At 51.6% G+C, this 26,081-nt stretch overlaps 2 protein-coding genes across 4 annotated transcripts; one reads left to right on the top strand and one right to left on the bottom strand.

Annotated features, from left to right (window-relative positions):
* Positions 1-258: 258 nt before the first annotated feature.
* Positions 259-12,087, top strand: ZBTB5 (zinc finger and BTB domain containing 5). Of its 3 annotated transcripts, none has more exons than XM_032860613.1 (2): positions 259-365; positions 9,714-12,087. In XM_032860613.1, exon 2 carries the CDS (start codon positions 9,718-9,720, stop codon positions 11,749-11,751), a length of 2,034 nt encoding a protein of 677 aa, XP_032716504.1. In that variant the 5' UTR covers positions 259-365; positions 9,714-9,717; the 3' UTR covers positions 11,752-12,087. The 3 variants fall into 3 exon arrangements, with proteins under 3 accessions (XP_032716504.1, XP_032716506.1, XP_032716505.1); XM_032860615.1 differs by lacking the exon at positions 259-365 and adding an exon at positions 465-540; XM_032860614.1 differs by lacking the exon at positions 259-365 and adding an exon at positions 1,609-1,761.
* Positions 12,088-15,235: 3,148 nt separating this feature from the next.
* GRHPR (glyoxylate and hydroxypyruvate reductase) lies at positions 15,236-24,813 on the bottom strand. The gene is made up of 9 exons (XM_032860612.1): positions 24,670-24,813; positions 22,928-23,058; positions 21,875-21,947; positions 21,203-21,319; positions 19,863-19,951; positions 18,617-18,721; positions 17,797-17,932; positions 16,374-16,504; positions 15,236-15,573 (listed from the first exon to the last, which is right to left on the bottom strand). Exons 1-9 carry the CDS (start codon positions 24,750-24,752, stop codon positions 15,452-15,454), a joined length of 987 nt encoding a protein of 328 aa, XP_032716503.1. The 5' UTR covers positions 24,753-24,813; the 3' UTR covers positions 15,236-15,451.
* Positions 24,814-26,081: the final 1,268 nt, after the last annotated feature.

Here is a 26,081-nt window from a genome sequence, read left to right as displayed (position 1 = left end):
GTTCCGGGGGCCGAGTAAATTCCTCCGGATTCCGCGCGCCGGCTGGCTGCCCTTCTGCCCCGGCCCCGCCCCCGCCCCTCCTTATTGGCTGTAGCTCGGCCGGGGGCCGGAGGAATGGAGCGGAGTAGGCACTCTCGCGGGCGTCACTTCCGTTTACTGTCGGCCGCCGCCGCGGTGTTCTCAGAGTGCGGCGGCGAACGGGCTAAAGGAGCTGGGGGACTAGAGGCGGGGTGGGAGGAAGGGGGAGGAAATCCCATCGCGGAGACGCCGGCCTGGACGTTCCCGCCTCCTCCGACACTGTCAGGCCGGATCGGAGAAGGGTCACCGCCTCCTCCAGCGAGCAGGGGGGGCGGAGCCCGGCTCAGGTGAGGCGACCCTGTCAGCACCGGCGGCGGTGGAGCGCGCGGGCGCGCTCACGTGGAGACCGTTGAGCTCCGGGAGAGCTAGGCGGGCGGCGCGAGCCGGCTCGCTCCTAGGCGTCTGGGCGCGCGCAGACGCGGACCGGTGACCCCCGCCTACCCTGCCGGTCTTTCTGAAGGGGTATTGTTACCCTTCGGAGCCGAGGGGCCAGGCGGGTGGGAGGCGGGTTCTTCTGCGCAGGCGTCCCCCAGGTCCCGACGCCAGGCTGTCTGCCGGGTGGGGCGGGGGCTCTTGCCCCCACGGAGACGCGGGCTGGCGGCGTTGGTTGCCGGGGTGGGGTGGGCAAGGCCCAGGACCTACAGGCCGGCGGGTTAGCAGAGGATCTGCCGCCCAGCGGGATGGGGTCGGGTGGCTTCGTTGCCCTCTTCCTGGGTGTGTGAGCGTCGAGGTTTCTTTCACCCGAGCGGTCTGGAATCGGGGACCGACGGTTGACCCTGCGGGGGTGGAGCCAGTCTTTTGGAATGCCCCAGCTTGTTATCTGAGAACTGAACTGTTTCTGGGCGTTTATTGAATGTCCACTTTCTCCAGGCTTCGTGCTAGGAGCTGTGGGGGGTTGGAGCGCTAAAAACAGCCGTTCCCCCTCTTCCCCTTGTTTGGAGGACAGATTTGGACGTAAATGTTAACATCGGGCAGTGAATTAAAGGGGAGGGGGGAGGGTGGAAGGTCAGTTTTTTGCCTTACAAAACAAACAAACAAACAAACAAACAAAAAACAGGGAAAAAAAGGTTGTTATAAAGTCAGTCTGCGTTCTGCCCTGGTGGAGAGTATTGTAAGGAGCTAAGTTCCTATAGGAGACAAGTCCTAAGTGTTTATTCGGAGGAAAATGTTTACGGAAAAGAACAGTAAAGTCTTGATCAGTAAGTAATATGCTCCGGTTCTGGTTAATTTGAATGAATAGAAGGAACCCTTCGCCTTCAAAATTGGAGACAAAACTTTTCCCCTAATACATTCATATACTTTTTGGTTGTAGTAAGTAGAAGATACTGGGATCTTTAGAGGTTGAAGAGACTGCTATGCGTTAGTCCTTGATGATTTGTTATCCTTGCGCGGACTCTTGAGCCTTAGATCACTAAAAAGGTGTACTGGCCGTCTAGTTGTCTTCTCCAGAGCTTGCTTTCATTTGCTAATCCTGCGATTTCCGAGAGGAGGGTGGTTGGCAGCAAGCTAAAAGAGCCGAGGTGGGAGGTGGGGGAAGAGACCAGTTGCGCAGAAAAAAAAGTTTTAGAGAATGGCTCCTAAACCAAGGGAAGGCCTGCTGCTACTGCTTTAACTCCAGCTGGAAATTCCAGCAAACTTGGGAAGACTGGCCTGGGCACCACTGCCAGCTTGGTGACCTGCCAGGTAAGACTAACTGGTTGGGGACCTGTTCTGAGCCTTTGTGTTTTGCTGAATAAATGAACCCAGACTTTTTAGAGTTCTGAAGTCTTGTTTTTGATGTGCTCCTTTTTGTTCTAAAAATTGTCAAAACGTAGTTAGCTGGGGATGGTGGCAAGCTGTATTCTGGTTAATTGAGGTAGCTCTAGCAAAATTCTTAATGTGGTAAGATTTGGAAGAAAAGCATCTAAGAGTAGGGTGTTTTCCTAAATTTAGAGATCAGTGCTCTCAAAAGAGACTTTGTTGAAATACTGTTACAAGAAGGTGAAGTCATTTTAAAAAATCACTTTGATAATAAATGCATCCGAATATTTTAATACTTAAAGTACTGAGCACTGAGGTACCTGGGTGGCTCGCATAAGTGCCCAACTTGATTTAGGCTCAGGTCATGATCGCAGACTAGGCTCAGTGAGATTGAGCCTGAGTGGGGCTCTGCGCAGGGTGTGGAGCCTGCTTAAGATTCTCTCTCTCCCTCTGCCTTTCCCTCCCCTAAAAAATAATAAAATTAAAAATATTTAAAAAAAATAAAGTACTTAACATGAATTATATTGAATTGGAATTCTTCGGTGGGGGTGCAGCTTAAAACTGTCTTACGTAGAGTGAGACAAAGCTTGCTGTAGTGCCCATACAGTATCTTGAATTTTCCTGTTTCTCCTGGGAAAGGGAAAAAGAAAATTTAAGATATTGAGTCAGTGTTAGCTTTCAACTTGTATTTTTTAAAGGTATATTTGTTGTGAACAAATACTTCTCTCCTCTGTCAGTTTTAAACATATTTCTCTTTTATTGTACTGAACATTTCTCAAATATGGACATTGAACAGTAGGAGCCAAATTTTGTTAGTGTAGCAGGTGGGCTGCAATGTAACACTACACTGCACCTTTTGTCTGAGTATGATGTGAACTTCTCATATGCTAACAGACCAGCTGTTTCTGAGTGAACTGTGGCTCTTACAGTTGTTTTCATCATTTTCATCAGTGAATAGTGGCTTTTCATCTCAAGGTCCAATTTGGGGGGGGGGGAGCCTTTCGTTTGATTAGTTATACATATATATGCTAAAAGCTTTGATTTATCTTTCTGACAGCTCCAACAGATTAGGAATTGTGTTGGAGTACTGATTTTTTTGTACTGTAATAGGCATATTGTACTGTACCCTGGAAGGAAGGCTCTGTGCACAGCTCATATCAAGGAGCTGGGACTTGGGCTCCATCTCTTTGAGGGTAGAGTATTTATGTAATTTACTTGGAATTTTTCTGCACAGGAGATTTGACACTTCTCTCCCATTTATTTATGTAAGCAGTCTATATCAGTATGGATCTATGGATATTTATATATTTGGGGTATAATCCAATACTATTTTATTTATCTTTTTGCTTATGTTGTTCCAATTTTGGCTTTTGGGAGCGCTTCTGTTGGGTCCCATGTCCCTTTCACATACTTCCGTTTTCATGTTTGTTTGTTTGAAGCATTTCCTGAGTTTTTGACACTGTAAGATACTGCAGGCTTATCTTGTATATTTTCAGCTCCAGTACTAGAATCAGCCATTTCTCCAAAGAGCACTAGTTCCTTTTGTTAGAAAATCGTATTTGAAACCAAGATCTGGGCACCAGGATGCTCAGAGTGGTATTGATTTACATTTATTTGAAAATCTCTTCCATGTCTAGGTTAATAGAAGACAGGTGGATTCTCTTACCTGCTTTTGTATTCAATTTGTTGTGATACAGTCTTGATTAAAGTATACCAAAAAACACCCAGAGTCACACAAATATGTACTTGGAAAAGGGAAGAGTATTTTAGTAGCTTTTTCAAATAACTCTGGATATTTTGATACTGTAACAGAGCTCAGCAAATGGTATTTTCTTAAGTGCTTGGTTAGTGGCATTGTGTAATCTGAAACCATGTCAACAAACTTTTCGTATTCTGTTACATCGAAATACATTAGTTTGTATCTTGCACTTTGAATTTTTTTAATCCATAACTTATTTTTTAACATCACACTTTATAACATTGGTCATTTGGAACATAGTCATTCACCGGCTTATGCAGATCTTCCAAATGTCGATGCATTTATAATATAAAAAAAAAATCACATTCTATTAATATCACCAGTGATCTCACTGGGTTTGAGCACTGGGAAACTCTCAGTGACATATATAAATTTTCCAAAATTCCAATTTTTACCTGAAAGCTCAAATTTTATCATAGGCAACAAATACTATAATGTATTATTATATATATAATATAATGTAAGTTGTTTTCCTTGAAATGACAAGCTCATTTCATTCCTCCTTAAAGAATGTCTGGCAAGGGATGCCTGGGTGGCTCAGTGGGTTAAGCCACTGCCTTCAGCTCAGGTCATGATCCCAGGGTCCTGGGATCGAGTCCCGCATCGGGCCTCTTGCTCAGCAGGGAACCTGCCTCTCTGCCTGCTTGTGTGTACTCGCTTGCTCTCTCTCCCTGACAAATGAATAAAATCTTAAAAAAAAAAAAAAAAAGAATGTCTGGCAAATACCCAAGTCTAAATGTCTAAATAACCATAATTTGTTGTTCTTCTTCCAAGTTATAATGGTGCTCCATGAAAAAGGCGATTAGTTTAGCTTACAACTCCGAAACTCCACAAGGACTTTGCCTTGCATTGCATTTTAGTGTGTAGCGCAATGACTTCACGTGTACTTTCCATTTCATCTCACATAATGTTAAAAAAGACATGTATTCGAGAACTGAAACAATAACGAAGGGAAGGGGAGATTCGGTCCCCTGTAGCGTCAGCATTCTTGTAGAAGTGGCTGTGGCCAGCACACGCAGAGACAGCATTCTGGCCAGATTGTTCCTGCTGCGCAGTTCAAGCTCAGGTGTCCAGTCTTCCTATCAGTTCTTTCAGCAGCTTCCTGTTATGCTTAGGTTAGCTAGAAACTGTTGTTGCAACCAAGAACCCTGATTCTTACGTGCTCAAGCCATCAAAAATGGAATTAAAAAAAATTTTTTTTTTTTTTTTACAAAAGTTACCTGAAAAGTGAGGATAGTCTTCAGTTGAAAATTATATGCCTCTTTGTTAACTTTTCGACAACGTGTGGTGATCGTTAATATCAGTTATGAGCATTCGCTATCCAAGACCTGCCTTTCTAGCCTTACCTGCTCTCCAGCCAGAATAGATGCGCTGCCTCCCCCACCTCAAACCTCTACCCACTTTTGCCTCTGCGTGGAATGTATTTTACAGCTCATTTTATCCAAGTGCAAACTTGTACCCAGTTCTGTTGTCAGGGCCACCAAGAATAACGTCTGCCTTCTCTGAGCCACTGAGCACACTTCAACTCAGGTGGCACTTAGTGCTCTCCACTTGGTAATAGTTATTTGTAGGTGTCGTGTTTCCAGTAAGCACCTGTGACAGGACTATGCTATATCAATCTCTCTTCCATAGCACTTAACCTTGAACAAAGCAAGCACTTCCAAACATGGAATGAATGAATTTGTATACCAGTTACACAAGCACCTTCATGGGCTGCTGTGATCTCTAGGGTTGTGCAGCGCCTCCAGTACAGGGCTCCCAAGTTGCTGGGCCTTTCTCCTTTAGTGGGTCAGCTGTCGCCCTTTTTTTGCAGCTGTCAATACGTAGCCACCTCTTGCCCTCATTCTGGAATTGCTGTTGCTCATCTTCAATCAGTTAGGAAACTAGAAAAACTTGAATTTTGTTTGTTTAAGACAAAAGACTATGTAAATGATTGAGGGGCTTTCCTATGAGGAACTCTTTCATACGTAGGCTTTGATCTTTATTTTGGATATTCAGAGACTTTCTGAGTTTTGGCTGATTTTAGAGTAGTTGGGACTCTCAGGAAAATGACCGTTGGGCAATACGGTATTGTCGTTCATCATTATACAGTCCGTGCTCATTCAATAAATAATTTAATGAGCTGTGTATCAGACACTTTGGCGGGGGGAGAGAGAAAATGCAATCCCTGCCCTCAAAAAGCTGTTTTAGTAGAAACAGCATTTTGAGTTTGCACTAGGAATGTAAGTAGGGCACTAACACATTTCCTTATTCAAACAGAATCATGATGTTCTAGGTCAGCTAATCCCCAGGAATTTTGAACTGGAAAACAAGGTGGCAGGGCAGGGAGAGTTGGAGGGTAGGGGAGGTGGTAAGGGATCGGGCTCTGGCTTGAGTTCATGCTCACTTTTTAGTCCTTGATATAGTCCCTTTTTCCTAGACCTGATCTGTCCAGTTTCTGAGCCAGCCCTGCCAGAGCAGAAACAGAGAGATGATAAAATGAGTCAATGCTGACAGATCGAGTTCTGGGGTTGACGCTGGGCACCTGTGTGCCCACCTAGTCCTGGCTGTTCCCTACTTCCACTTAGTCAAATCAGAACAATGGGCAAACGTTCCAGGACTCCAGGACTTGGAGCTCTGTCAGAAATCCTAGACTGCTTGTCTGGGACCTTGCCTAGTTTTGTTCACTTACACTTATTTTTGTTTATATCATCTCTAAAAGTGGAGGAAAAGTTCTTTTTGGTTATTCTTTTCTGCTAGGGTCTTATCTAGATTAGGGATATTGAATGTTAAGAATCCCTTAGACTGTTAAGACACTTTCTGCAGGTGGCAACTTTGCAGGGCCTGCCTGGCATACAGGCAGCAAATCACTTGATATGGTATTAGATGGTATTTGAGTTTGGGTGTGCTTTTCCTCACCAAGTCAGTATATTATTGAAAAGCATGTGGGTAGGTCAATATATAAGTCAAATAGTTTAAAATGTGCTATTAATTGGTTTGTGCTCCTAGAACACAAATGAACTTTTTTATTAGTCTAAGTAAAGCAATATTAGGAAAGTAAATCTATTGAGAAAACAGCTCTTGATTATTCATGTTAATAAAATGAGCAGTGGTATAAGTGTATTTTCTTAATTATATTTAGTTTGGAAATTACTAAAAATCTGTTCCTGCAGATAACAAATATTGTAGTGTACACTTGCTATGAGTCAGACATCTACAAATTGGTAGATTACTTGCTGTATCTCCTCCAACTCTATAGACTCAGATTGTCACATTTTGAAATCTTTTAAAGAGACCTGAAGCTTTTTTCCTTGGTGTGAAGGCTTCAGACAATAGCTCTTGGTAAAGCACATATTTTTCCAGCTCGAGCTCTTTTTTATGGCTTTTACACTGGACCTCTGAGTTGGCTACATATGCTTGGGAGTTTTGAATAACCATGATCTTGATTCATGATTCTCTTCCATCAGAGCTGAAAGTAACACATTTTATATCTCCCAAACTAACGGCATTTTTTTTTAATACCCCTTCTAGATCCACAAAGGTTTTAAGATAGCCATGTTACTTAGGTTTTTCTGAAATTGTTTTAAACCTTATGTTTATCTTGACCAGATTAAGATAAAAGGGGAATTCACTGGCTCATGAAATAGGAAATCCTAGGGTGATGGCACTTACAGTCATGGCTGGATCCCAGGGTCTTGCTGTCATCAGGACATTGTTTTGGGGGTATTGCTTTCTTTTGTATGGGCTTCCTTTTTAGACAGGCAACAATGGCCACCATCAGTGCTAGACTCACATCTTCTTGTAACTTGCAAGCTGGGTGAAGAGAGTCCCAGGACAGACGCTAGTTGGCATGGCTGGGGTTACATACCCATCTCTGAAATAATCACCGGAGTCATGGGGCCAGATCTCCCTGGATTATTTGTTCACTCCTGAAACTCAGAGGTTCAGGGCAGTCTGGTTTGCACCACAAGCACTAAAAATGGGTGAGAAGTGATTTCCCCCAAAGACCTAGTAGGCTGACTGCTCCCTCCCTCCCCACACAAGAAAAAGTGTTCCTTGGAGGTAGTATTTAAAGTGACTGTTGATCTGTGAGGAAGCATTAACAAGCTTCACGTTACTGCAGTCACTTGGTGCTGTGTAACAGCTCCCTTCCATTCAGTGTTCAATGGCTTGAGACAAAAATCATTTTATTACTACCTTGAACAGTTCTAGGGGTTGCCTGGGCTCAGCTAGATGACTCTCTCTTAGGGTCTGTCATGGGGTTGAAGTCAGACCGTGACTGGGGCTGAAGTCACCTTGAAGGCACACTCCTGCCTGGGAGTGAGTGCCCGCTGTCACCTAGGCTTCAGCGAGGCTTCCTCATGGCATGGGTGGCTGGGTGCCAAGAGCAAACCAGAAAGAGCAGGCAAAAGCTCTGTTGCCTTTTATGACCCAGCTCCCAAGTCAGTGGGAATGGAAGAAAAACACTGTAATTTCTGCCATAGTCCTAGATTTGTCTGGCTTCAAGGTGAATGAACACAGACCCCACCTCTGAGAGGAGTGCCAGTGTCACTGTAAGAAAGCATGCTGATGGGTGATCTTAGTATGGCCAGGCCTCTTGGAAAGTACAGTCTGCTTTACACATTGCCTTATTTCAAGTGACTAGTTTTTATAAAGAACATGAAATATGAATTAGGTGTGCGTTGTCCTTTATACTGACCAGATCACTTTGTTGCCTCGTGTCTCATGTAGGCTCTCTGTCTTTCTCCTTTTCTGATAGCAGTCTGATGTCCCGTTTGTGAATTATCTCAACCCACTTTATGCATAATCATGTTAGGTGGATAAATCAGCAACTAGCCTGTCAATAGAGAAGTAAAAAACAGAAAAAAACAAAACAAAACCCTTCTTCTTTGCTTCCCTAGCACAGTCGTGGGGATGCAGGTAGGTCCCTAAGCCCAGCACATAAGAGCTCTCCTAGAGCTTTCAGTAGGTTTTTTCTTTATTAGATTTCCAGCCAGTCCTTCTGTCTTGGCATCACCTTTAGTCTTCTTCCCCTGGCACCCCTGCAGCCAATTCCTGAGCCTTTGGGTGGGTGGGGGCTTCTATGTAAGTCAGGTGGTTTTCTCCACTGCCAGGTTTGCATTTAGCTCTCCGGGCATGCTGAGTCAGTTTGCACTCATTCCTTTACCTGCTCACCTGCTACCGAAATGCTACTGATCGTTCTCTTCCTTGTGGGATTGTATCTTTGAAAAAACAGCAAATCCAAAAACTTTAGTCTCCTTTTAATGGGGGCAAATGCATGTGTGCAGTCTACCGTCCTCTGTAACTGGAAGCCTTACCCACTAATACTGATCTGCCCCTCTCACTCTTAAGGTTGCTAAAAGACTGGAATTTTATGGAGCTTATTCACTGTACTTAGGGAATGCAGAATTGTAATTCACGTCCATGGGATAGCCATTAAACTTAAACTTTGGTCTTTTCTAACATGGGTCCCTAAGTGTTAAAAATGGGTCCTGCGAAGAGTGAAGGGGAGCCCGTAAACAGCTAGTGGCTGATACCATGTGTCTTCTTGCTTCCAGGGTTGTTAGCTGAATTGGCATTTGTTCCTTATTTGACAGGTTTTTAGTCTGCGTGCCATCATGAAAAATATCAAAAGCTTTAAAAGGTCCAAGCTTGGGGCGCCTGGGTGGCTCAGTGGGTTAAGCCGCTGCCTTCAGCTCAGGTCATGATCTCAGGGTCCTGGGATCGAGTCCCACATCGGGCTCTCTGCTCGGCAGGGAGCCTGCTTCCCTCTCTCCCTCTGCCTGCCTCTCTGTCTAATTGTGATCTCTCTGTCAAATAAATAAATAAAATCTTAAAAAAAAGGTCCAAGCTTGGGCGCCTGGGTGGCTCAGTGGGTTAAGCCTCTGCCTTCGGCTCAGGTCATGATTTCAGGGTCCTGGGATCAAGTCCCGCATCGGGCTCTCTGCTTGGCAGGGAGCCTGCTTCCTCCTCTCTCTCTCTGCCTGCCTCTTTGCCTACTTGTGATCTCCCTCTGTCAAATAAATAAAATCTTTAAAAAAAAAAAAAAAGTCTAAGCTTGGCTGTCCACGTCTCTTTTCATCACATCCTCTGTGCTCTGACTTTGGCTTCAGCTTTTCTAAGGTCTTAATGCTTTCTTTCTTTGTTCTTTCTATAGGATCATGGATTTTCCTGGACACTTTGAACAGATCTTCCAGCAGCTGAACTACCAGAGACTTCACGGGCAGCTCTGTGATTGTGTCATTGTTGTGGGGAACAGACATTTTAAAGCCCACCGCTCGGTACTGGCGGCATGCAGCACGCATTTCCGAGCCCTCTTCTCAGTGGCAGAGGGAGATCAGACCATGAACATGATCCAGCTGGATAGCGAGGTAGTGACAGCGGAGGCCTTTGCCGCACTGATTGACATGATGTACACCTCCACGCTCATGCTGGGGGAGAGCAACGTTATGGATGTCTTATTGGCAGCCTCTCACCTGCATTTGAACTCTGTTGTTAAGGCATGTAAACATTACTTAACGACAAGGACACTGCCCATGTCTCCCCCCAGCGAGCGCGTCCAGGAGCAGAGTGCCCGCATGCAGCGCTCCTTTATGCTGCAGCAGCTGGGGCTAAGTATCGTGAGCTCAGCCCTCAGTTCCAGCCAGAGCGGCGAGGAGCAGCCGGCCCCCATGAGCTCTTCGCTGCGCAGTAACCTGGACCAACGGACGCCCTTCCCCATGAGACGCCTTCATAAGCGCAAGCAGTCTGCAGAGGAGCGGGCCAGGCAGCGCCTCCGGCCTGCCATGGATGAGTCTGCCATTGCTGATGTCACGCCAGAGAACGGGCCGTCAGGGGTTCATTCTCGGGAGGAGTTCTTTTCACCGGATTCTCTGAAAATCGTGGACAACCCTAAGGCTGACGGAATGGCCGACAACCAGGAAGACAGTGCCATCATGTTTGACCAGTCTTTTGGTGCTCAAGAAGACGCCCAGGTGCCCAGCCAGTCCGACAACACTGCTGGCAACATGGCCCAGTTGTCCATGGCCTCTCGTGCAACTCAGGTTGAGACTAGTTTTGAGCAGGACGCTGCTGCTGAGAAAAGTGGTTTTCAGTGTGAAAATCCCGAGGTTGGCCTCGGAGAGAAGGAGCACATGAGAGTGGTGGTTAAGTCGGAGCCCCTGAGCTCTCCTGAGCCTCAGGATGAAGTGAGCGATGTGACCTCCCAAGCAGAAGGCAGCGAATCTGTGGAAGTGGAAGGGGTTGTGGTCAGTGCCGAGAAGATAGACCTCAGCCCTGAAAGTAGTGATCGGAGTTTTTCAGATCCCCAGTCTAGCACGGACAGGGTAGGTGACATCCATATTTTGGAAGTCACAAATAACCTGGAGCACAAATCCACTTTCAGCATTTCAAGTTTTCTTAACAAGAGCAGAGGGAGTAACTTTAGTGCAAGTCAGAACAATGATGATAATATCCCAAACACTACTAGTGACTGTAGGCTGGAGGGGGAGGCCCCTTATTTGTTGAGTCCGGAGGCTGGGCCCGCGGGCGGGCCCTCTTCAGCCCCTGGCTCTCACGTGGAGAACCCGTTCAGCGAGCCTGCAGACTCCCATTTCGTCAGGCCTATGCAAGAAGTGATGGGCCTGCCCTGCGTGCAGACCTCAGGCTACCAAGGAGGAGAACAGTTTGGGATGGACTTTTCCAGGTCTGGTTTGGGCCTCCACTCCTCCTTCTCCAGGGTCATGATGGGCTCCCCGAGAGGAGGAGCCAGTAACTTTCCATACTACCGACGCATAGCTCCCAAAATGCCAGTCGTAACGTCTGTCAGGAGCTCCCAGATCCCAGAAAACTCGGCCAGTTCCCAGCTAATGATGAACGCGGCCACGTCCTCATTTGAAAATGGCCATCCTTCGCAGCCCGGCCCTCCACAGTTGACCAGGGCGTCCGCTGATGTCCTGTCCAAGTGCAAGAAGGCCTTGTCCGAGCACAACGTCTTGGTTGTAGAGGGCGCTCGCAAGTACGCCTGCAAAATCTGCTGCAAGACTTTTCTGACCCTGACGGATTGCAAGAAGCACATCCGAGTTCACACAGGGGAAAAGCCCTACGCCTGCCTCAAGTGCGGCAAGAGGTTCAGTCAGTCCAGCCACCTGTATAAACACTCGAAGACCACGTGCCTGCGCTGGCAGAGCAGCAACCTCCCCAGCACTTTGCTCTAACCCCGACCCCTCGATGTCGGGCCAGTGCCCGTTGTCCGACTGAAGCGGACGGCTCTTCTGGTTGGTGGTGAACGCCATCGGGCTTGAGGCTTCCGGCCCCCCGACGGCTCATGCAAATTCCGGTGACTAGTAAGTGGAGAATTCACACGCGGAGCACTTGTGCCGCTGCTGCTTCTCGGAGCGAGATGCAGGCTTTTGGAGAGGGACATGATCCCTGAAACCGAGTTCTTCCTTAGGGCTGAGTAAAGCAGTCAGAAAGTAGTTTGTAATTCATGGCGTTAAAAGTGGCACATTTAAAAAATTAAAAATGGAAGTGCAAAAAAATTTTTTTAGCAATTTTTGTAGAACTCTGAAGCATTAAGTAACTTTCCTATATCCTCTGAAGGGAATATTATATACCTGTACAGCGATGCAGAACGCACTTACATGTAACCAGTGGCGAGCTTGTGCCTGTCTGAAAGGAGGGCCCTTGAGGACACGCCTGTCCGCCACGAATGCTTTAAAGTGTATCATGAGCTAGGCCTAGGCCTCAGTACTGTATTTTTAATTTTCGTCTCCACTGCAGTCACAGGCACTGCACTTTGATGGTGCTGACACTGGGTCCAGAGCGAGCATTCTCTGGACTGTTAGGTGTACATACTTTTGGAAAACACTACTGCTGGCTAGATGTTTTAACAGTTTTTCCTGGTTTTAAAAACACAGTTGTAAATGGAGTATGGACTGTAGGGAGTGGCAAGTAAGGTGTTGTTTCTGTATGTGCTGTTTTAGCGGTATTTTACCCAACTTGTATTACATATGTTACAGTTCCATGTTTGGAAGTCAGAGAAGAGCTAGTGTTTGTCATTGTTCTAATAATGTGGAGTCCTGTTTTGTGGGATCTTTTCATGGTGCATTTCACCCTTCGCTGCGTCCAGGCTTTGGGGTCCCGTCCAGCCTGACACCTCTCACCTGCAACAGGCCCGCTCTCTGCTTTGCTTCTCCGCGCTCCCTGCCCCGTGTGGCATTCTTGTCCAGGCCTGCATTACTGTTTTTGTTGCAAACTAACCAAAAATGATGCTAATCCCTTTCCACCGTCCGTTTATCACTTTTATATACTGTAGTCTTAAAGTCTAGACCCTGAGCTTTTATCATTGTTGCCCCAACCTAAGACCGAGAATGTTTCAAATTGTTTAAAATCCAAACATAGTAGTGTTATTCCCAGATAAATATTTGCCAGACTTTGTAAGAAAGTTTGGGAGCCCAGAGCATGGAAGTCACCCAGTAGCACCTGAGACGGAGAACACAGTTGGGCCGCTGCCCGGGGCCTCCGAGGATTCTGCTGCCTCACTTCTCAGGGCTGCCAGTGGCACCTGTGCAAAGCCGAGCCCGGACTTGTGTGCATCCAGGGTCTCTGGAGAGCTCACGGATTCCATTTAATTCATGCATGAACATGAGTTCATGTTTTACACAGCTCTTTCAGAGACACCAAACCACTGTGCGTAATCAAAAGAAGTCCTTCGGTTCTTACTTAGAACTGTTTAGAAAGCAAAGTACGTGTAGCCCAAAACAATCAGCATGCGTTTTCTCCCCGTAATCTAGTGTGTGCAGTTACACATCTGTCTGTGGATAAACTCACATTGTTCATAGTCAGGCTTAGCATCTCCTGTGAATGGATTCCCAGGGAGGAAAGCCAAAAAGGAAACTTCTGTGATTCCTCCCCTTTCCAGCAGACGTGGGAAAGAGACTGCTGGAGGATAATGGGATCACGTGTGAAATGCTGTTGTGCGTGCGGCTGTTGTTAGAGTTGTGTTCTGATTGGATGTGGGGGGGTTCCTCATCTACCCCTGTACTAGATGTGGGGACCAGCATCTTATGGGAAGATTAACCTTGGGAGGCAGGTGGGTCAAGGTGGAACACAAGAGAGTCCCTGCCTGGGCCTGGGGAGAGGAGCCAGTGGCAGCGGGAAGAGCAGGGGTACTCTCCTTCCTTCCCTTCCATCTTGGGGGGGAGGGGCCGGGCGGCTGCGCCTCACCTCAGTTCAGCCTCAGTGGACCTGGCTTTAGGGCCTGTCTCTGATACAGCGCCTGGAGCCCCGCCTCTCCACTGCTAGATGGAGTCTGGAATCTCTCATCTACCTCTTAGTTGATCAGTCTCTACATGTGAGAAGCAAGCTTTTGGGCCAGTGTCCTCATACATGCTATAAAACTTAAAAATAATTCAGAGGTTCCCTGCAAAACCAGTCTCAGGGTTCCTGTGATCCGTAGTTTCTACCTGAATTAGAACTGGTTTTGGGTACCTGAATTTTGATTGGTTAGCCTTAATTATAGCCTGGCATGGTCATTTCTGGTGGGCAAGTCACAAGGTTCTATCAGGGCACCCAAGTCAGTGGTGCTATGCTGGTCAAAATTCGAGATTTTGAAATAAAAAATTTGTCACATTCATGCCTCTAACTAACTATGTGTTTTTTCTTTGCTTAGGTTATTAAGGTTGAAAGAAAAAAGGGAAATATGGCTTTCTCCCCTAACCCTGCTTTGACCAGTACTTTAAAAAAAAAAAAAAACAAACCTCCTCCAAAATACTCTTAATGGTGGCCATCACAGTTATTGTCACTGCCCTCAATTCAGTCCCTCTGCTCTTCCTGCACTCTGTCTGGGCCGAAGCCACGGGTGTTCTCAGCACACCCAGTCCTCCTCTCGGACAGCCTGCTGCACCCTGCGCTTTCTGCTGCTCCCATACCTGCCTGCCAGGGTGAAAGCTCCATCTTGGCCATGGGGAAGAGCCGGAACCTGAATCCCTTGGCGGGAGCGGGGCTCTGGCCATGCAGGAGGCCTGGCCTCGGGAGGAGTAAAGCAGTAAGTCAGGTGGTGATCTGAACAAGGACCTGGGGGCAGGGGCGGAGGGGATGGACAAAGAGTGCAAAGTGTGAAGGTGCTGAAACAGATTTTAAATAAAAATTAAACTCACCTACCTCTAATTACTCTTGGCCAAAACAGTAAGAGTACTATGACCTTACCTGCTTCTCTTCGCCATGTGTATTAATTGGATGGTCTAGGTAGCAAGTGCCATGGTCACCACTGGGCCATGGTTGTCCCATCCCCGGTGAGGGACAAGTGAAGGAGTCGAGGAGGACATGAGGGGTAAGGTGGTTTGGACAGGTTCTAATAGCTCACATGCTGGCGGGGGTTGCGGGGGAGGGTTGGGGGCAGAGCAGAGCCCACACATCACCAGATGCCCTGATTTTAGAAAGGTAAGCAGGGCGCCTGGGTGGCTCAGTGGGTTAAAGCCTCTGCCTTTGGTTCAGGTCATGATCCCAGGGTCTTGGGATCAAGCCCCATGTCAGGCTCTCTGCTCAGCTATCTCTGCTACCTGCTACCCCCACCTCCCCTCTCCGCCTGCCTCTCTGCCTGCTTGTGATCCCTAGCTGTCAAATAAATAAATTAAAAAAAAAAAAAAAAAAGGTAAGCAGATGCCCTTGTTAGCTTCTCCCAGTTACAGGCCCACACTGTCTCAGAGAATTATTTAATAGGATCACATACTTTTGGCTCAGATGTTTCCAACCACAAAAGCAGCAAGCCTGTGTATCAGCACCAGTCTTCCTTCTGCAGGATCAGAACAGATCAGACATTTTTCCCTTGGCTCCTGTCCTGTGGGTCCAGATCAAGCCTCCGCTGACAGACTCCAGGGGCACGGTGGGCCTCCTGACCCTCAGCGGCTCCTGGCGCTACAGCTTGAGCTCACTGGGCATCGGCTCCCCTCGCAGGCCAGCCAGCAAGTTGTTAGCTGCCAACAAGGACATGGTGTTTCGGGTTCCATAGGTGGCGCTGCCAATGTGGGGCAGGATCACTGGAAAGGGGAGGAACAGAGGGAGGTAAGGGTGTTTCCAGAGTCTTAAAGTGGGCCCTGTTTTCCTGACCAGGGGTTGTCAGTGAGAATAAAGAGAACCTGCTTAGTGCTCTTTGATTTGGCCACTGTCCTTACGCGCTCCACTCCTATGGGGCTGAGGGTCAGGGGAATGATATAGGGACTTGGGGCTACTGAAACCCAGATACGAGTGAGGTCACTTGTCCCCAAAGAACATCTTTCGAAAGCAGTATCCAGGGCACTGAGCTGAAGTGCTGGGCCTGCAGGGATGGGACGGTTTTCCCAGCTGTGGGCAATAGCCCAGACGTGAGCGCCAATGTTCCTCCTTTCAGCCTGGTGAGGACGGTGGGGACAGTGGAATTTCCGAGGGCTACAATAATGGGGGCATTCCCCGTGGACAGGCAGCTAAGGACCTTCTGTGCGGGGTTCCATCCCAGAGTGTACACAAAAGACAGGGACTGACACAGCCCCTATATGAGTCTGGAGACAGCACACTAGCTCCCTGGGGAGACAGAACTTAATATAAAGAGCTCTTAACCAGGTAGAGTAGCTGGGGAGGCTAAGAAGCATCCACGTGTGGTCCTCAGCCCTGCGGCATCAGTTCTTATGATGCCTTGCCCCGCATTGCAGTGTGCCGGTGTCACTAACAGCCTCAACATCTCCCTTCCGCCTGTGTCCCCGTGCTCGGTGCCGCTCACGGCAGCTCTGCACCCAGCACCTCCAGACCGCCTCTAACTCCCGCAGGCCCGGGTGACTCCGCATCAGGAAATCACAGTTCTCACCGCAGTTCTTCAGGGTCAGGAGCGGGTGGTCTGTGGGCAGCGGTTCCGGGGTTGTCACATCCAGCCCAGCAGCCGCAATCTGCCCGCTAGTCAAGGCCTCGTACAGGTCGTCCTGGTTCACCACTTCTCCCCTGGGAAGGACAGTGGTGCCTTGGCCACCCCCAAGCTCCCTCCCCGCAGGCTGCCTCTACAGCAGAACCACCCACGGAATGGATTTCCCTACGGGACCAGGCACACCTGGCACTGACTCTTAAAGCAGAAAGTCTGATAAGCTACTTCTTTACCATAAATCTGTACAGAAACACTGAGAAGCCCACACCCTACCACTCGGTAGCTGTGTGACCTTGGGCCAGGGTGTCACCTGCCTCTGTAAGACGGGAAGAATACACCCCACTCCTAGGCATGCTGAGAGGATGAGAGCTTACCAACCCACTAGTGCTGGAACAGGGCCTCCGTTCTGCATCAGCGTGGGGCCCTGTCCAGGGGTGTCTGCCTGAGAATGTGCGGGAACCATAGCATCGAGTTGTCCTAACTACATCCGAGTGAGCAGCCCTCCCTCCTGTGACTGAGCCACTGAAGGGAGGAAACGATGGGCTCAAGACTTCATGCTGCACCCGAAGTAATACTTGTGCAGTCGGCAACAATGCACAGGACCCCGCCCAGTCCTGGGTTCATACAGGTGCTCTGTACTCGGAGACAGACATGCTCAGTCAGCACGAGCCCTGCACCCCTGCATGTTTCACGCCCCCTCCAGGTCACCTCCTTTGTGGCTAGACATTCATAAGTACAGGGGCCTCTGAGGTGACGTGAGGGGGACCCCATGAAAACCCTTCATTTGTCTTTACTTGCCTCCAAACTGACTTAAGCAGGTTCAAAGGGCACCAACCAGGCCGTGTCTGGAGTGGCAGAAAGGGAAGGTCTGCCTCTGTAACATGCCCAGTGGCCTGAAGGCACCCTGGGGACACTGTGGTAAACCGAATTAAGTTGGGTTTGAGTCTTTCTTTCCAGAAGCACCAAGGTTCAAGATGTCACTAACTCAGACCCAGGCTTAGTGTTACGGATGGATGGCCTCCGAAGGGCTGCTAAGATCGTTATACCCAACTCTTTGCAGTAGAGAACACGGGCTACCTGAGGGTGGCTGGTAACTTGTTGCTATCCTGCCTCCACTCCCGGAACCAAGTCTGCCACGTGCTACTGCCGGACCGACAAGCCACACCTGCTCTGGCGGCTCCTCCTCCCAGCCTAGGGCACTCTCTGGTGGCCTTTACTGGACTTCTGAGCTGGGTCTGGCTGATGCGTCGGTTTAGAGAGGGGGAGGCTCCACCCAAGGTGTCACGGAAAACCCACGGGGATCACGGCAGCAGGGACAGCCCCCCTCTAGGCTTTCTCGGTGCCCCAGGGAGCTTGGGCGGCCCCAGTGAACCTGCTGATGTTGACAAACACGGCCGTGCTCTTCATCTGCTGGAAGAAGTCCTTGTTGCAGAGCCCCTTGGTTGCAGGGGTTAAGGAGCAGGCCACGATGATGAAATCAGACTCAGCAGCCAGCCGGGGGGTCGACACTGGGGAAGGGCAGGGCTCCGTAAGACACCAAGTCCCAGGATGGAGACAGCAAAAGGATGGGAGACCAGACCCTCGCCTCCCCCTGCCAAACTCCCAAGTTGCTTCCTGAAGGCCTTGCGTCCCCACAAAACCTCTGATAACTATCCCTCCTGGTGGGCTCCTGGTATACTGCATCATTTATCCAGCTCCCTGGTCTCACAGATGGGGAAACTAAGGCCAGAGAGGGGCGGGAAGGCCCCAGTGTGCCAAGGGGGTGAGGAATGGCTAAAATCCAGCTGCCCTCTGCTCACAACACTATGCCCCCTGACGGGGGGCTAGATCCATGGGACACAAGGCTGGGGAACAGTGCTCACCGGTTTATTAGAGAAACTGGGTGTCAAAGTTCCCATCAATCCCTTACATTTGTCACCATCCCTGGTGCTCTGCCCAGGCAGGGACAGTGGTGACAAGAAACTCTGAGAGACAAGAACCCTGGAGAGCTCTCAGGCACGGTGAGAACTCCCCGTGTGGCCTGGGTGTATCCCTGCACTCTCTGACTGGGCCCCCGCAACCAGGACCAGGTAGGTTAGCTAGTACCTGAGCAACACCACAGGCCCCAGCTACACCTGCCTGAGATGCTGCCACTACGACACCCCTCTACCGGGCTCAGATGGGACTCCTGCGGAAATCAAGATTTTACTTACCAAACTCGGCCTGGAATTCTGCAGCTTCCCGAGGCCTGGGCTGGCGCCCCGTGTACAGGAATCTTTGGACGCCAAATGGCTTCAGACGCCGAGCAATGGCCTGGCCTGGAGGCAAAGAGAGTCCTGGCTTGTCCCCAACCCCTCAGAGGGCAGGAGCAGAACTCAGCAGCTCCAGGGACAGAGAGTCCCTGGGGTGGGGGTGGGGGGTCCTTCCATCAGCACACTTCCGACTTTAACTGGTCCTGTGCCAGTGTAGCCAGCCCCCCAGAGGCCCACACTGCCCTTGGGGGGCCATGTGACAGCCCTTCAGAGACCTGGAGACAGCACCAGAGCTCCTCTGTGGCTATGACTTGGCCCTGGGTACCTTGAGAGCCATTTGCTAACCATCCCTGAGAACTGGGCCTGGCACCCCAAGAGTGGACTGACACAGCAGTCCCCTCCCTCCTTCTGGACTCTTTGCTTTTATTAACGCAGCCCAGGACTTCTTAGGACTTTCCAGTGCCACGGCCAAACTGCCAACTCACCCCAAAGCTTATAAGACATTGTCACATGTCTTGCTCGAAAGACAGGCTTGGGTTGCTGGCTTTCCAGAATCAGAATGTGCCCCAAAGCTGGTGGGTTCCTCCAAGCAACTCTCCAGCGGGAGAGGCACCGCTAGCTGGCCGGACTGTCCGTCCTCTCCACCCTCACCCTCGCCTCTGGACCAGGCAGATGCCGGAGAACCACGGACAGCTGCCTGGCTGAGCTCAAGCCTTCAGGCCAGACTTCTCCAAGCAGGGACCCCTGGGAGAAAACTAGCTCTGGCCCGTCTGCAGAATCACAGGTAAGCTCTGCCCCCCGGATCATCTGGTTCTCAAGTTAAAGCTTTACGGGCAAAATGCCTTCCGGCAGGCTTGGGGGAGTGCGAGCTGTCCCACGGGAAGCCCTCCTCAAGGCCCCAACCCAGCCATTACCGCTTTCCTCCATTCTGTATGGAGCTGTGACCATAAAGAATCCCAACTCAGCTTGCTTCCATCACCTAGCAAGTTCTTAAGGAACTCTTGCTTTCATTTATTTTTTGTTTTTGCCTGTGTTTTAGGAAGCAGGGTCTGTCGGTTAGATGTCCCTACTGCATGCAAAGTGCACTGGGAACAGCCCAGGGTGGCCACTCTTTCCAAAGGATGGTCAACACCCAGACACCGGGCACCAGAGACACAGGTGACACCAAGGTTGCTGGGGTGGGCCAGCGGGAAGGTGGGGGCCTCACCGATGCGCCCCAGCCCGATGATGCCCACGGTGCTCTGAGTGAGTCCATAGCCACACATCCACAGGGGTTTCCACGAGCTCCAGCCACCGCTGTGGGGAGGGGGGGCAGGTCAGAGCCCAGCCTCGGGCAAAGATGAAGGCTCTCTGTGAACACACGGACCCGGGACCCCCAGGCAGGGGCTGGGGCCCAAGAGGTAGAAGACTCTGTTCTCCAGCTCACAGGACAGCCCGTAGCACAAGTTACATCATAGCCACTGAGTGCTGTGGATGAGCGGCTCTCGAATGACTCTTCCCTTAATGGCACTGGACGGCACAGCCTCTGAGGGCTGGAAGCGGCCTTTGAAGTTCTCATCCCATTTTGCAGATGGGGAAACCAAGACCAGCAAGGGTGGCCTCCCTGAGGTCATACCCAGCCAGGCCAGAGGTGGGAGCAGCAGGCTGTCAACTCAGGATCTGGGATTCCAAAACCAGTATTCCCAGTGCCCCAGGGAAGCAACACAAAGTAAAACCCCAGGCCCACCCCACATCCCTGGGTGCACAGGAGCGGGATGGAGCTGCCTTAAGCCACCTCTGAGAAGGGTGCGGACTTCTGGGGCAGCAGCGTGAGCGGGACATGCCTTCAGTGTCTGCCTCGGCCTGGCCCGGGGCCCCAGCTCCTGGTCTACAAGCCCCGAGGGCCTGCACTGGCCCATCTGCCCATCTCCCAGCAGCTGTAGTGCCCTCCCTAAGCCTGGACACACAGACCCAAAGCCCTGATCCGAAACCCTCAGGCCAGGCATTGCAATTTTCCGATTTCAGAAAGGTTTCCTGGTGCCTATCGCCTGTTCTATTCCACACCCTCAGCAGCATCTAGGGCTGCCTGTTACCAAACACATGGGTTGACCGGCGGCAAAGCACGGACATTCACACAGAGGGAGAGAAATAAAGGCCTTCGATGGCCTCCTGTCATTTCCGGCCAGGTCTCACTACCAAAGGATTTGTGAAACCACTGTCAGCTTTCCGAGCTGCTGGCATCGATGCATTACGAGCGACGATGCCCACCGGCTACTTCCCCGGGGAAGCCTACACTCCATGCTCCTGTCCCTGCCCCTACTTCCTCCCCAACCGGGCAGGACTGATCTGTCTCTCCCTATCCTTCTCCCTCACGATTTCCCCTCAAAGCCACCATTCACCCACACGTGTCTTCAGCTCAGCTCTGCCCCTCATCAGTCTGGCTGGGTCTGTCCCTGCTCACTAGAAGAGGCCCCCCGGGGGACAGCATCACATCCAGGCCAGGGGGACACCAGGGCCTCAGGCACCCAGCTGCCGAGCACAGCCAACTTTCCCATCGGGTTCACTCACTTCTTCACCTCCTCCATGGCTTCTGGCAAGCGGCGACAGGTGGTGAGCAGCAGGGACATGGCGAGTTCTGCTGTGGTGTCTGTCAAGACATCTGGGGTGTAGCCCACACGGATGCCGCTACGAAGCAAAGATCTGGTGGCAACACAGGCCTCAGGCACCTTCACCAATTTCTACCTCATGGACCTCTCCATGCCGCCGCCCTCCTCCCTCTTTGCACTGCCCGCCGGGAAGCTCCAAGCTGTAAAGGAGCACTCAGGAAGCGTCTGCCCTCCTTCTGGTTCACTTATCTCCCGCCTGGCGCAGAACACGAAGATGAAAGATCAGGGCCCTAAGTCTGGGGCAAATTACTACTCGCTCTTTCTGAATCTCCTCACTTAATGGGAGAAATAATAATAATACGAGCCTTTCCTACTTCAAGGGGTTGTGGTCAAGATCAACCACCAGGCTGAACGGGCAAGGGGGCTACCTGACAGATGTAGTTACCCACAGCGTCCCACCGTTCGCGGCCTGTGGTAACTGCCCTGTGCTCATGCGGACAGAGCGAACGGGCAGGCCCCTCACAGTCTCACTGGAGGGCGGAGGGGGGTACGAGCAAATGAATACTCAGTGCCCTTTCCCGCTCTGGGGGCCGGCCCTCTCCCCTGGCCCTTCCAGGGCGTAAGCTGCTTTTACCGCTTCTTGATTTCCTCCAAAGCCAAGTGGTCAACGCCGACAGACATGGTGCTGATGACTCTGAGATTGGATCCTGTGGTGCAGAGAGAGCACTGTTTGTATCTCTCCTCCTGGAGTCCAGCCCACACCCCCGGGGATATCACGGGGCCATCTGCTTATTCTTATTTTTTGAGAACAAGAGGAAAGGCTGACATCTCTGTTCCTGGGCTAGAATCCTAAGCAACCCTACCTGACAGACTCGACAATCCGACGTGACTCCTCTGAGGACAGACTCTGCGGCTCAGGGAGCGGAGGTGGCCGGCCCCAGTCACAGGCTGCCAAGTGGCAGAGCTGCGGTTCGCCTCGAGGCCTCAGACACTCAGACCTCCATGCTCACCCATGGGACTGTCCCTCAATGAGCCTCCAGCCTCCTATGACTGCCCCTGGGGCCTTGCTGTGGACACACTGAAGTGTCCACTGAGATTTGGCTGGGGTGTGACCCTCACACACACTCTCCACGGGGCAGGGTGTGGAAAGCTCCAGGGCCAAGGCTGGGGCATGGATTGGCTCGGCACGGACTCACGCAGGCCCTCCCCATCCAGCAGCCTCTATGTCTGAGCCTTTCCTCCCAAGAGCTTTCTACGGTGACATTTGCCCTGGCCCAGGGCTGGGCCCCATGGCTGCAGCTAAAACATTCTGGGTGCCTGCTGGTGCCTGGCCCTGAGCTGGGCCCTCTTGCAACGATACAAATGAGCCCAGAAGGGACAGGGACTTTCTCCAGGTCATAAAGCAAGCCTGGGGCAGGGCTGGATGAGGGCCTAGGGACTCAGGCGCTCCCTCCACACCACAGTCTTTGCCCTCCTAGCTCCCTCCAGGGCTTTGCGGCCAGGAGGGGAGCAATGCCTGTGCCACATGGAGCTGCACACACTTGCTTCCTCAGGACTAGTTTGGCAGTGAACGCCTTCGGAACTCAGGTTCCTGCAGGCATGTGTGGGGAGCCAGCCGCAGTGGACTGATATGCCCTATGGGGCCAAGACACCCTCGGAACCCTCCCCAGCCCTGCCCAGCACACACCTGCAGCATCCAGAAGCCTCTTGTCCACTCGATCAGAGAGGAGGCAAAGCAGGCCGTGGGCCCCCGCCACACCTCGCTCCAACTCCTTGGCGGGGATTGGCTCATCTGAATCCCAGTGCTCCATCTCACAGCTGAAGACGCAAGAAAGACCACTCAGAAGCAGGGCAGCGCCACAGATGCCCCCAGACTCCCAGAGGCCCCCTGGGACTACACTCCCTCTCAGAGTGAGAACCACTGCCTTCTGCTTGCTCCCACCTCAGGACCCCTGGGTCAAGGTCAGGCATGGGCGGCCTCAGAACTGCCCTGAGAGGGTGGCTGTAAAGGGCTGTCGCAGAGTGGAGGTCACCAAGGCCTGACAAGAGCCTGGACTAAAAGGAGAAAATCATGGGGACAGCTCTCAGTTCAAAGCAAGGAAGAACCTGATCTCCCTCACAGGAGGCCTCATGGCCAGTGGGGAGCCCCGGTTTGAGGTGGGCCATTCCTGCACCAGCTGAGGCTTGAATGTCCTGTCCTTGGGAGTCCATGCAACAGGAAAGTCTCCGACTTGCACCCTGCCAGGAAGGCCAAGATCAAAGCAACGCAACGTGGAGGAGTTTGAGGGCACACTTCTGCCACAGCTCGTGAGCCGTGGAGGTGTTTCCAGGGGAGCTGCCCAGCTTCCCAGTCCTTGCCATGTAAATCAGTGCCCCATCACATGTGGTAACACACAGGACGGCGGCTGGTGCCTCCCAGAGGCCCTTGCTGCAGCACCTGGCAGACCAAGCCTGGGCACAGGCCTCCCTGCAGCCTCCTTCCCGTGGGCGCAGCACTCAATGCTACAGCTGCCTTCTGCCCTCTCCCTTCCTCCTCAGTGCCTGCAACTTGGCAGTCCGGCAGCAAAGGTTTTGTTACATTGAACAAAACAAACAAATCTGGTCTTTGCATGGCCCTGGTTTCTGAGCCTGGGTTCTACCTTCTCACTGCCGGACACTGGCAGTGCAGACCTGGAGGACACAGTGCTTCCGCTGCCCTCAGACAGAGCTGAGTTTAAATCCCAGCTCCGCCACACTGCAGCTGTGACTCTGGCCAAGGCACTTAACCTCTCCCAGTTTGCTCATCTGTAAAATGGGAATTATAGGACCAACTTCAGAGTGTTGCAAGGATTAAGCATTTATGTCTACGAAGCACTTGAAAACCTAGCATACGATCTTCAGTTTAAGGGTCACAAGAAGCCCCTGCCAGCTGTCCAAAGGGACCGGGCCAGTGACTGCGAAGGTCCCTGAACCTGCCAAAAGTGACCTCTAGGGTAAAGGATTAACAGCCTGGATCTTGCTTCACCCTCCGCCTCCCCTCTCCCCAGGCCTTTCCCTTCACCCGCACTGCCATTCGAGTTACGGGCCCTGCAAAAAGTGTCACTGCAACAGGATTGGACAAGGCTAGGCCACAGAGAACTTTCTTTAAGCCTCCCCAAACTCCATGACCGTCCAGGCCGGGCACGGCTTGGCAAGGCCGGCTAAGACGCAAGCGCAGGATCCGGCTCCCTCCGGCCCTTGCGCCATCAGGCCCTCCCCACCAAAAATAAGTGGGGTGTAAGGACACAGCCCCCAGCCCGCCCCTGGCCGCCTGAAGACGCTGAGTCACCCTGTGTGCGGGGTGCAGGCAGCCAGGCGAGGGCTCGGGCTCCGCGGCCCCTTCCCCGACACCACCGCCAGCCCCGGCGGGGCCCGGGGACTCGGCGTGTCGCAGGGGCGCGGGGCTCTTACTCTGCTGCCTGGGCGAGCGCCGCCCAGCCGTCGGGGGGGATCCTGCGGGTGACGAACACCTTCATGAGTCTCACTGGCCTCATCCACCTGGCAGCCGCGGGACACTGACCCGGAACGCCAGACGCAAGCGGGACGCCACGGAAAGCGGGGCGGGACCTCGGAAGGGGCGGGGCTGGAGCTGCGCGAGCAAGGGAGGGAGAGGCAGCAGGGGCGGGAAGGGGTGAGGAGGGAGATGGGTGGGGGCGATAGAGAGGGGGAAAGGTTGAGGGGGCGTTCAGGGCGGGCAGAGGGAGCCTGTGGGTCTCCAGGAGTGGAGGCTGTGTGTGTTCAGGGAGTGGCAGTGACAGTGTGACTCTGGGGGGTGAACTGTGGAGCCCTAAGTGTGTGCCTCGTGACACTGTGTGTGCGTGATCAAGCCCTCATGGAACTGGGACTTGCTCTGCGGGGCCTTGGCTTTTGGCCCCCAGGGCCTCCCTCTGAGCACTCACTGCCACAGAAGCTCAGAGATTGGCAGGCGTGTCTGGAGTTGGAGTTGGGGTGGGTAAAGGGGCGTCCAGGAGAGTCCTGTGTGAAAATGTGTGCGATCAGGGACCATCCTAATTCACAGGGCTTGAGAGCCCCAGTGGTCCTTGCTAGGTCTGTTCCCTTATGGTCACACTGTTCTGCGCAGTGGTCTTTGGTCACAGACTGGGCTCCGAGCCAGGCCTCTGCCTTATATACTCAGGAGGCCAGACCAGGGCAGTCTGAACCTAGGCATGGCCCCTTTAGTAGCTGGCACAATTCTCCCATATGAAACCCACAGTTGTGGGGGGAGTTTAATTGGTTAATTGGTTGCAGGCCACATGGTATGCTGGACTGCTGCAGGCCGGCTGGAGGCAGGTCATTCACAGGGCCAGGGCCAGGGTGCTGGAGAGGGCCATGTGGAGCCACGGGCAGACCTGGGCTTTACAGCCCAATAATGTCCCTGGGTCTGAATCCCAGCTCTGCCACTTACAAGCTGTGTCCTTCACATCATCTTTCTAAGCCTCAGTTCCTTGGTTACAGAATGGGATAAGGAGCACTTACCTGTCAGGGTCATTGTGATGATTAAACCAGTAATGTTGGCGGCCCTGAGCCATGGCAGGTCCTCACAAGCGCTGAGGCTGTGGAGGGGAGAGGTGAGGAGATCAGGCTCTGGAGCCCACACTGACCGCAGGTCATTAAACTTCTGTGTGCCTCAGTTTCCTCATCTGTGAAATGGTGTCATGGTTTGTTGAAAGGATGAACTATGTATGGTCCGGTGTGCTCCCACAGCGTGTGACACACAGAGTCTGTGCCTGACAAATGGGGACCCACGCCCTGGTGCCCTGAGGCTGGCAGTTGGTCAGAAATGGAGAGGCAGAAGTCCAGCCGAAGATAAGTGAGAGGCACCC

Source organism: Lontra canadensis, unplaced genomic scaffold, assembly GCF_010015895.1.
Source record: "Lontra canadensis isolate GAN:19392208 unplaced genomic scaffold, GSC_riverotter_1.0 scaffold19, whole genome shotgun sequence".
Classification (NCBI taxonomy): Eukaryota; Metazoa; Chordata; class Mammalia; order Carnivora; family Mustelidae; genus Lontra; species Lontra canadensis.
This window is presented reverse-complemented; position numbering and strand designations above follow the sequence as displayed.

Excerpts from the sequence above, each read along its gene's own strand:
- ZBTB5 (XM_032860613.1), top strand. The coding sequence starts at position 9,718 with ATGGATTTTCCTGGACACTTTGAACAGATCTTCCAGCAGCTGAACTAC.
- GRHPR (XM_032860612.1), bottom strand. The coding sequence starts at position 24,752 with ATGAGGCCAGTGAGACTCATGAAGGTGTTCGTCACCCGCAGGATCCCC. Across the intron at positions 23,059-24,669 it reads GCGCTCGCCCAGGCAGCAGA|CTGTGAGATGGAGCACTGGG; the intron begins GTAAGAGCCCCG and ends TTGCGTCTTCAG. Across the intron at positions 17,933-18,616 it reads AGAATTCCAGGCCGAGTTTG|TGTCGACCCCCCGGCTGGCT; the intron begins GTAAGTAAAATC and ends GCCCTTCCCCAG.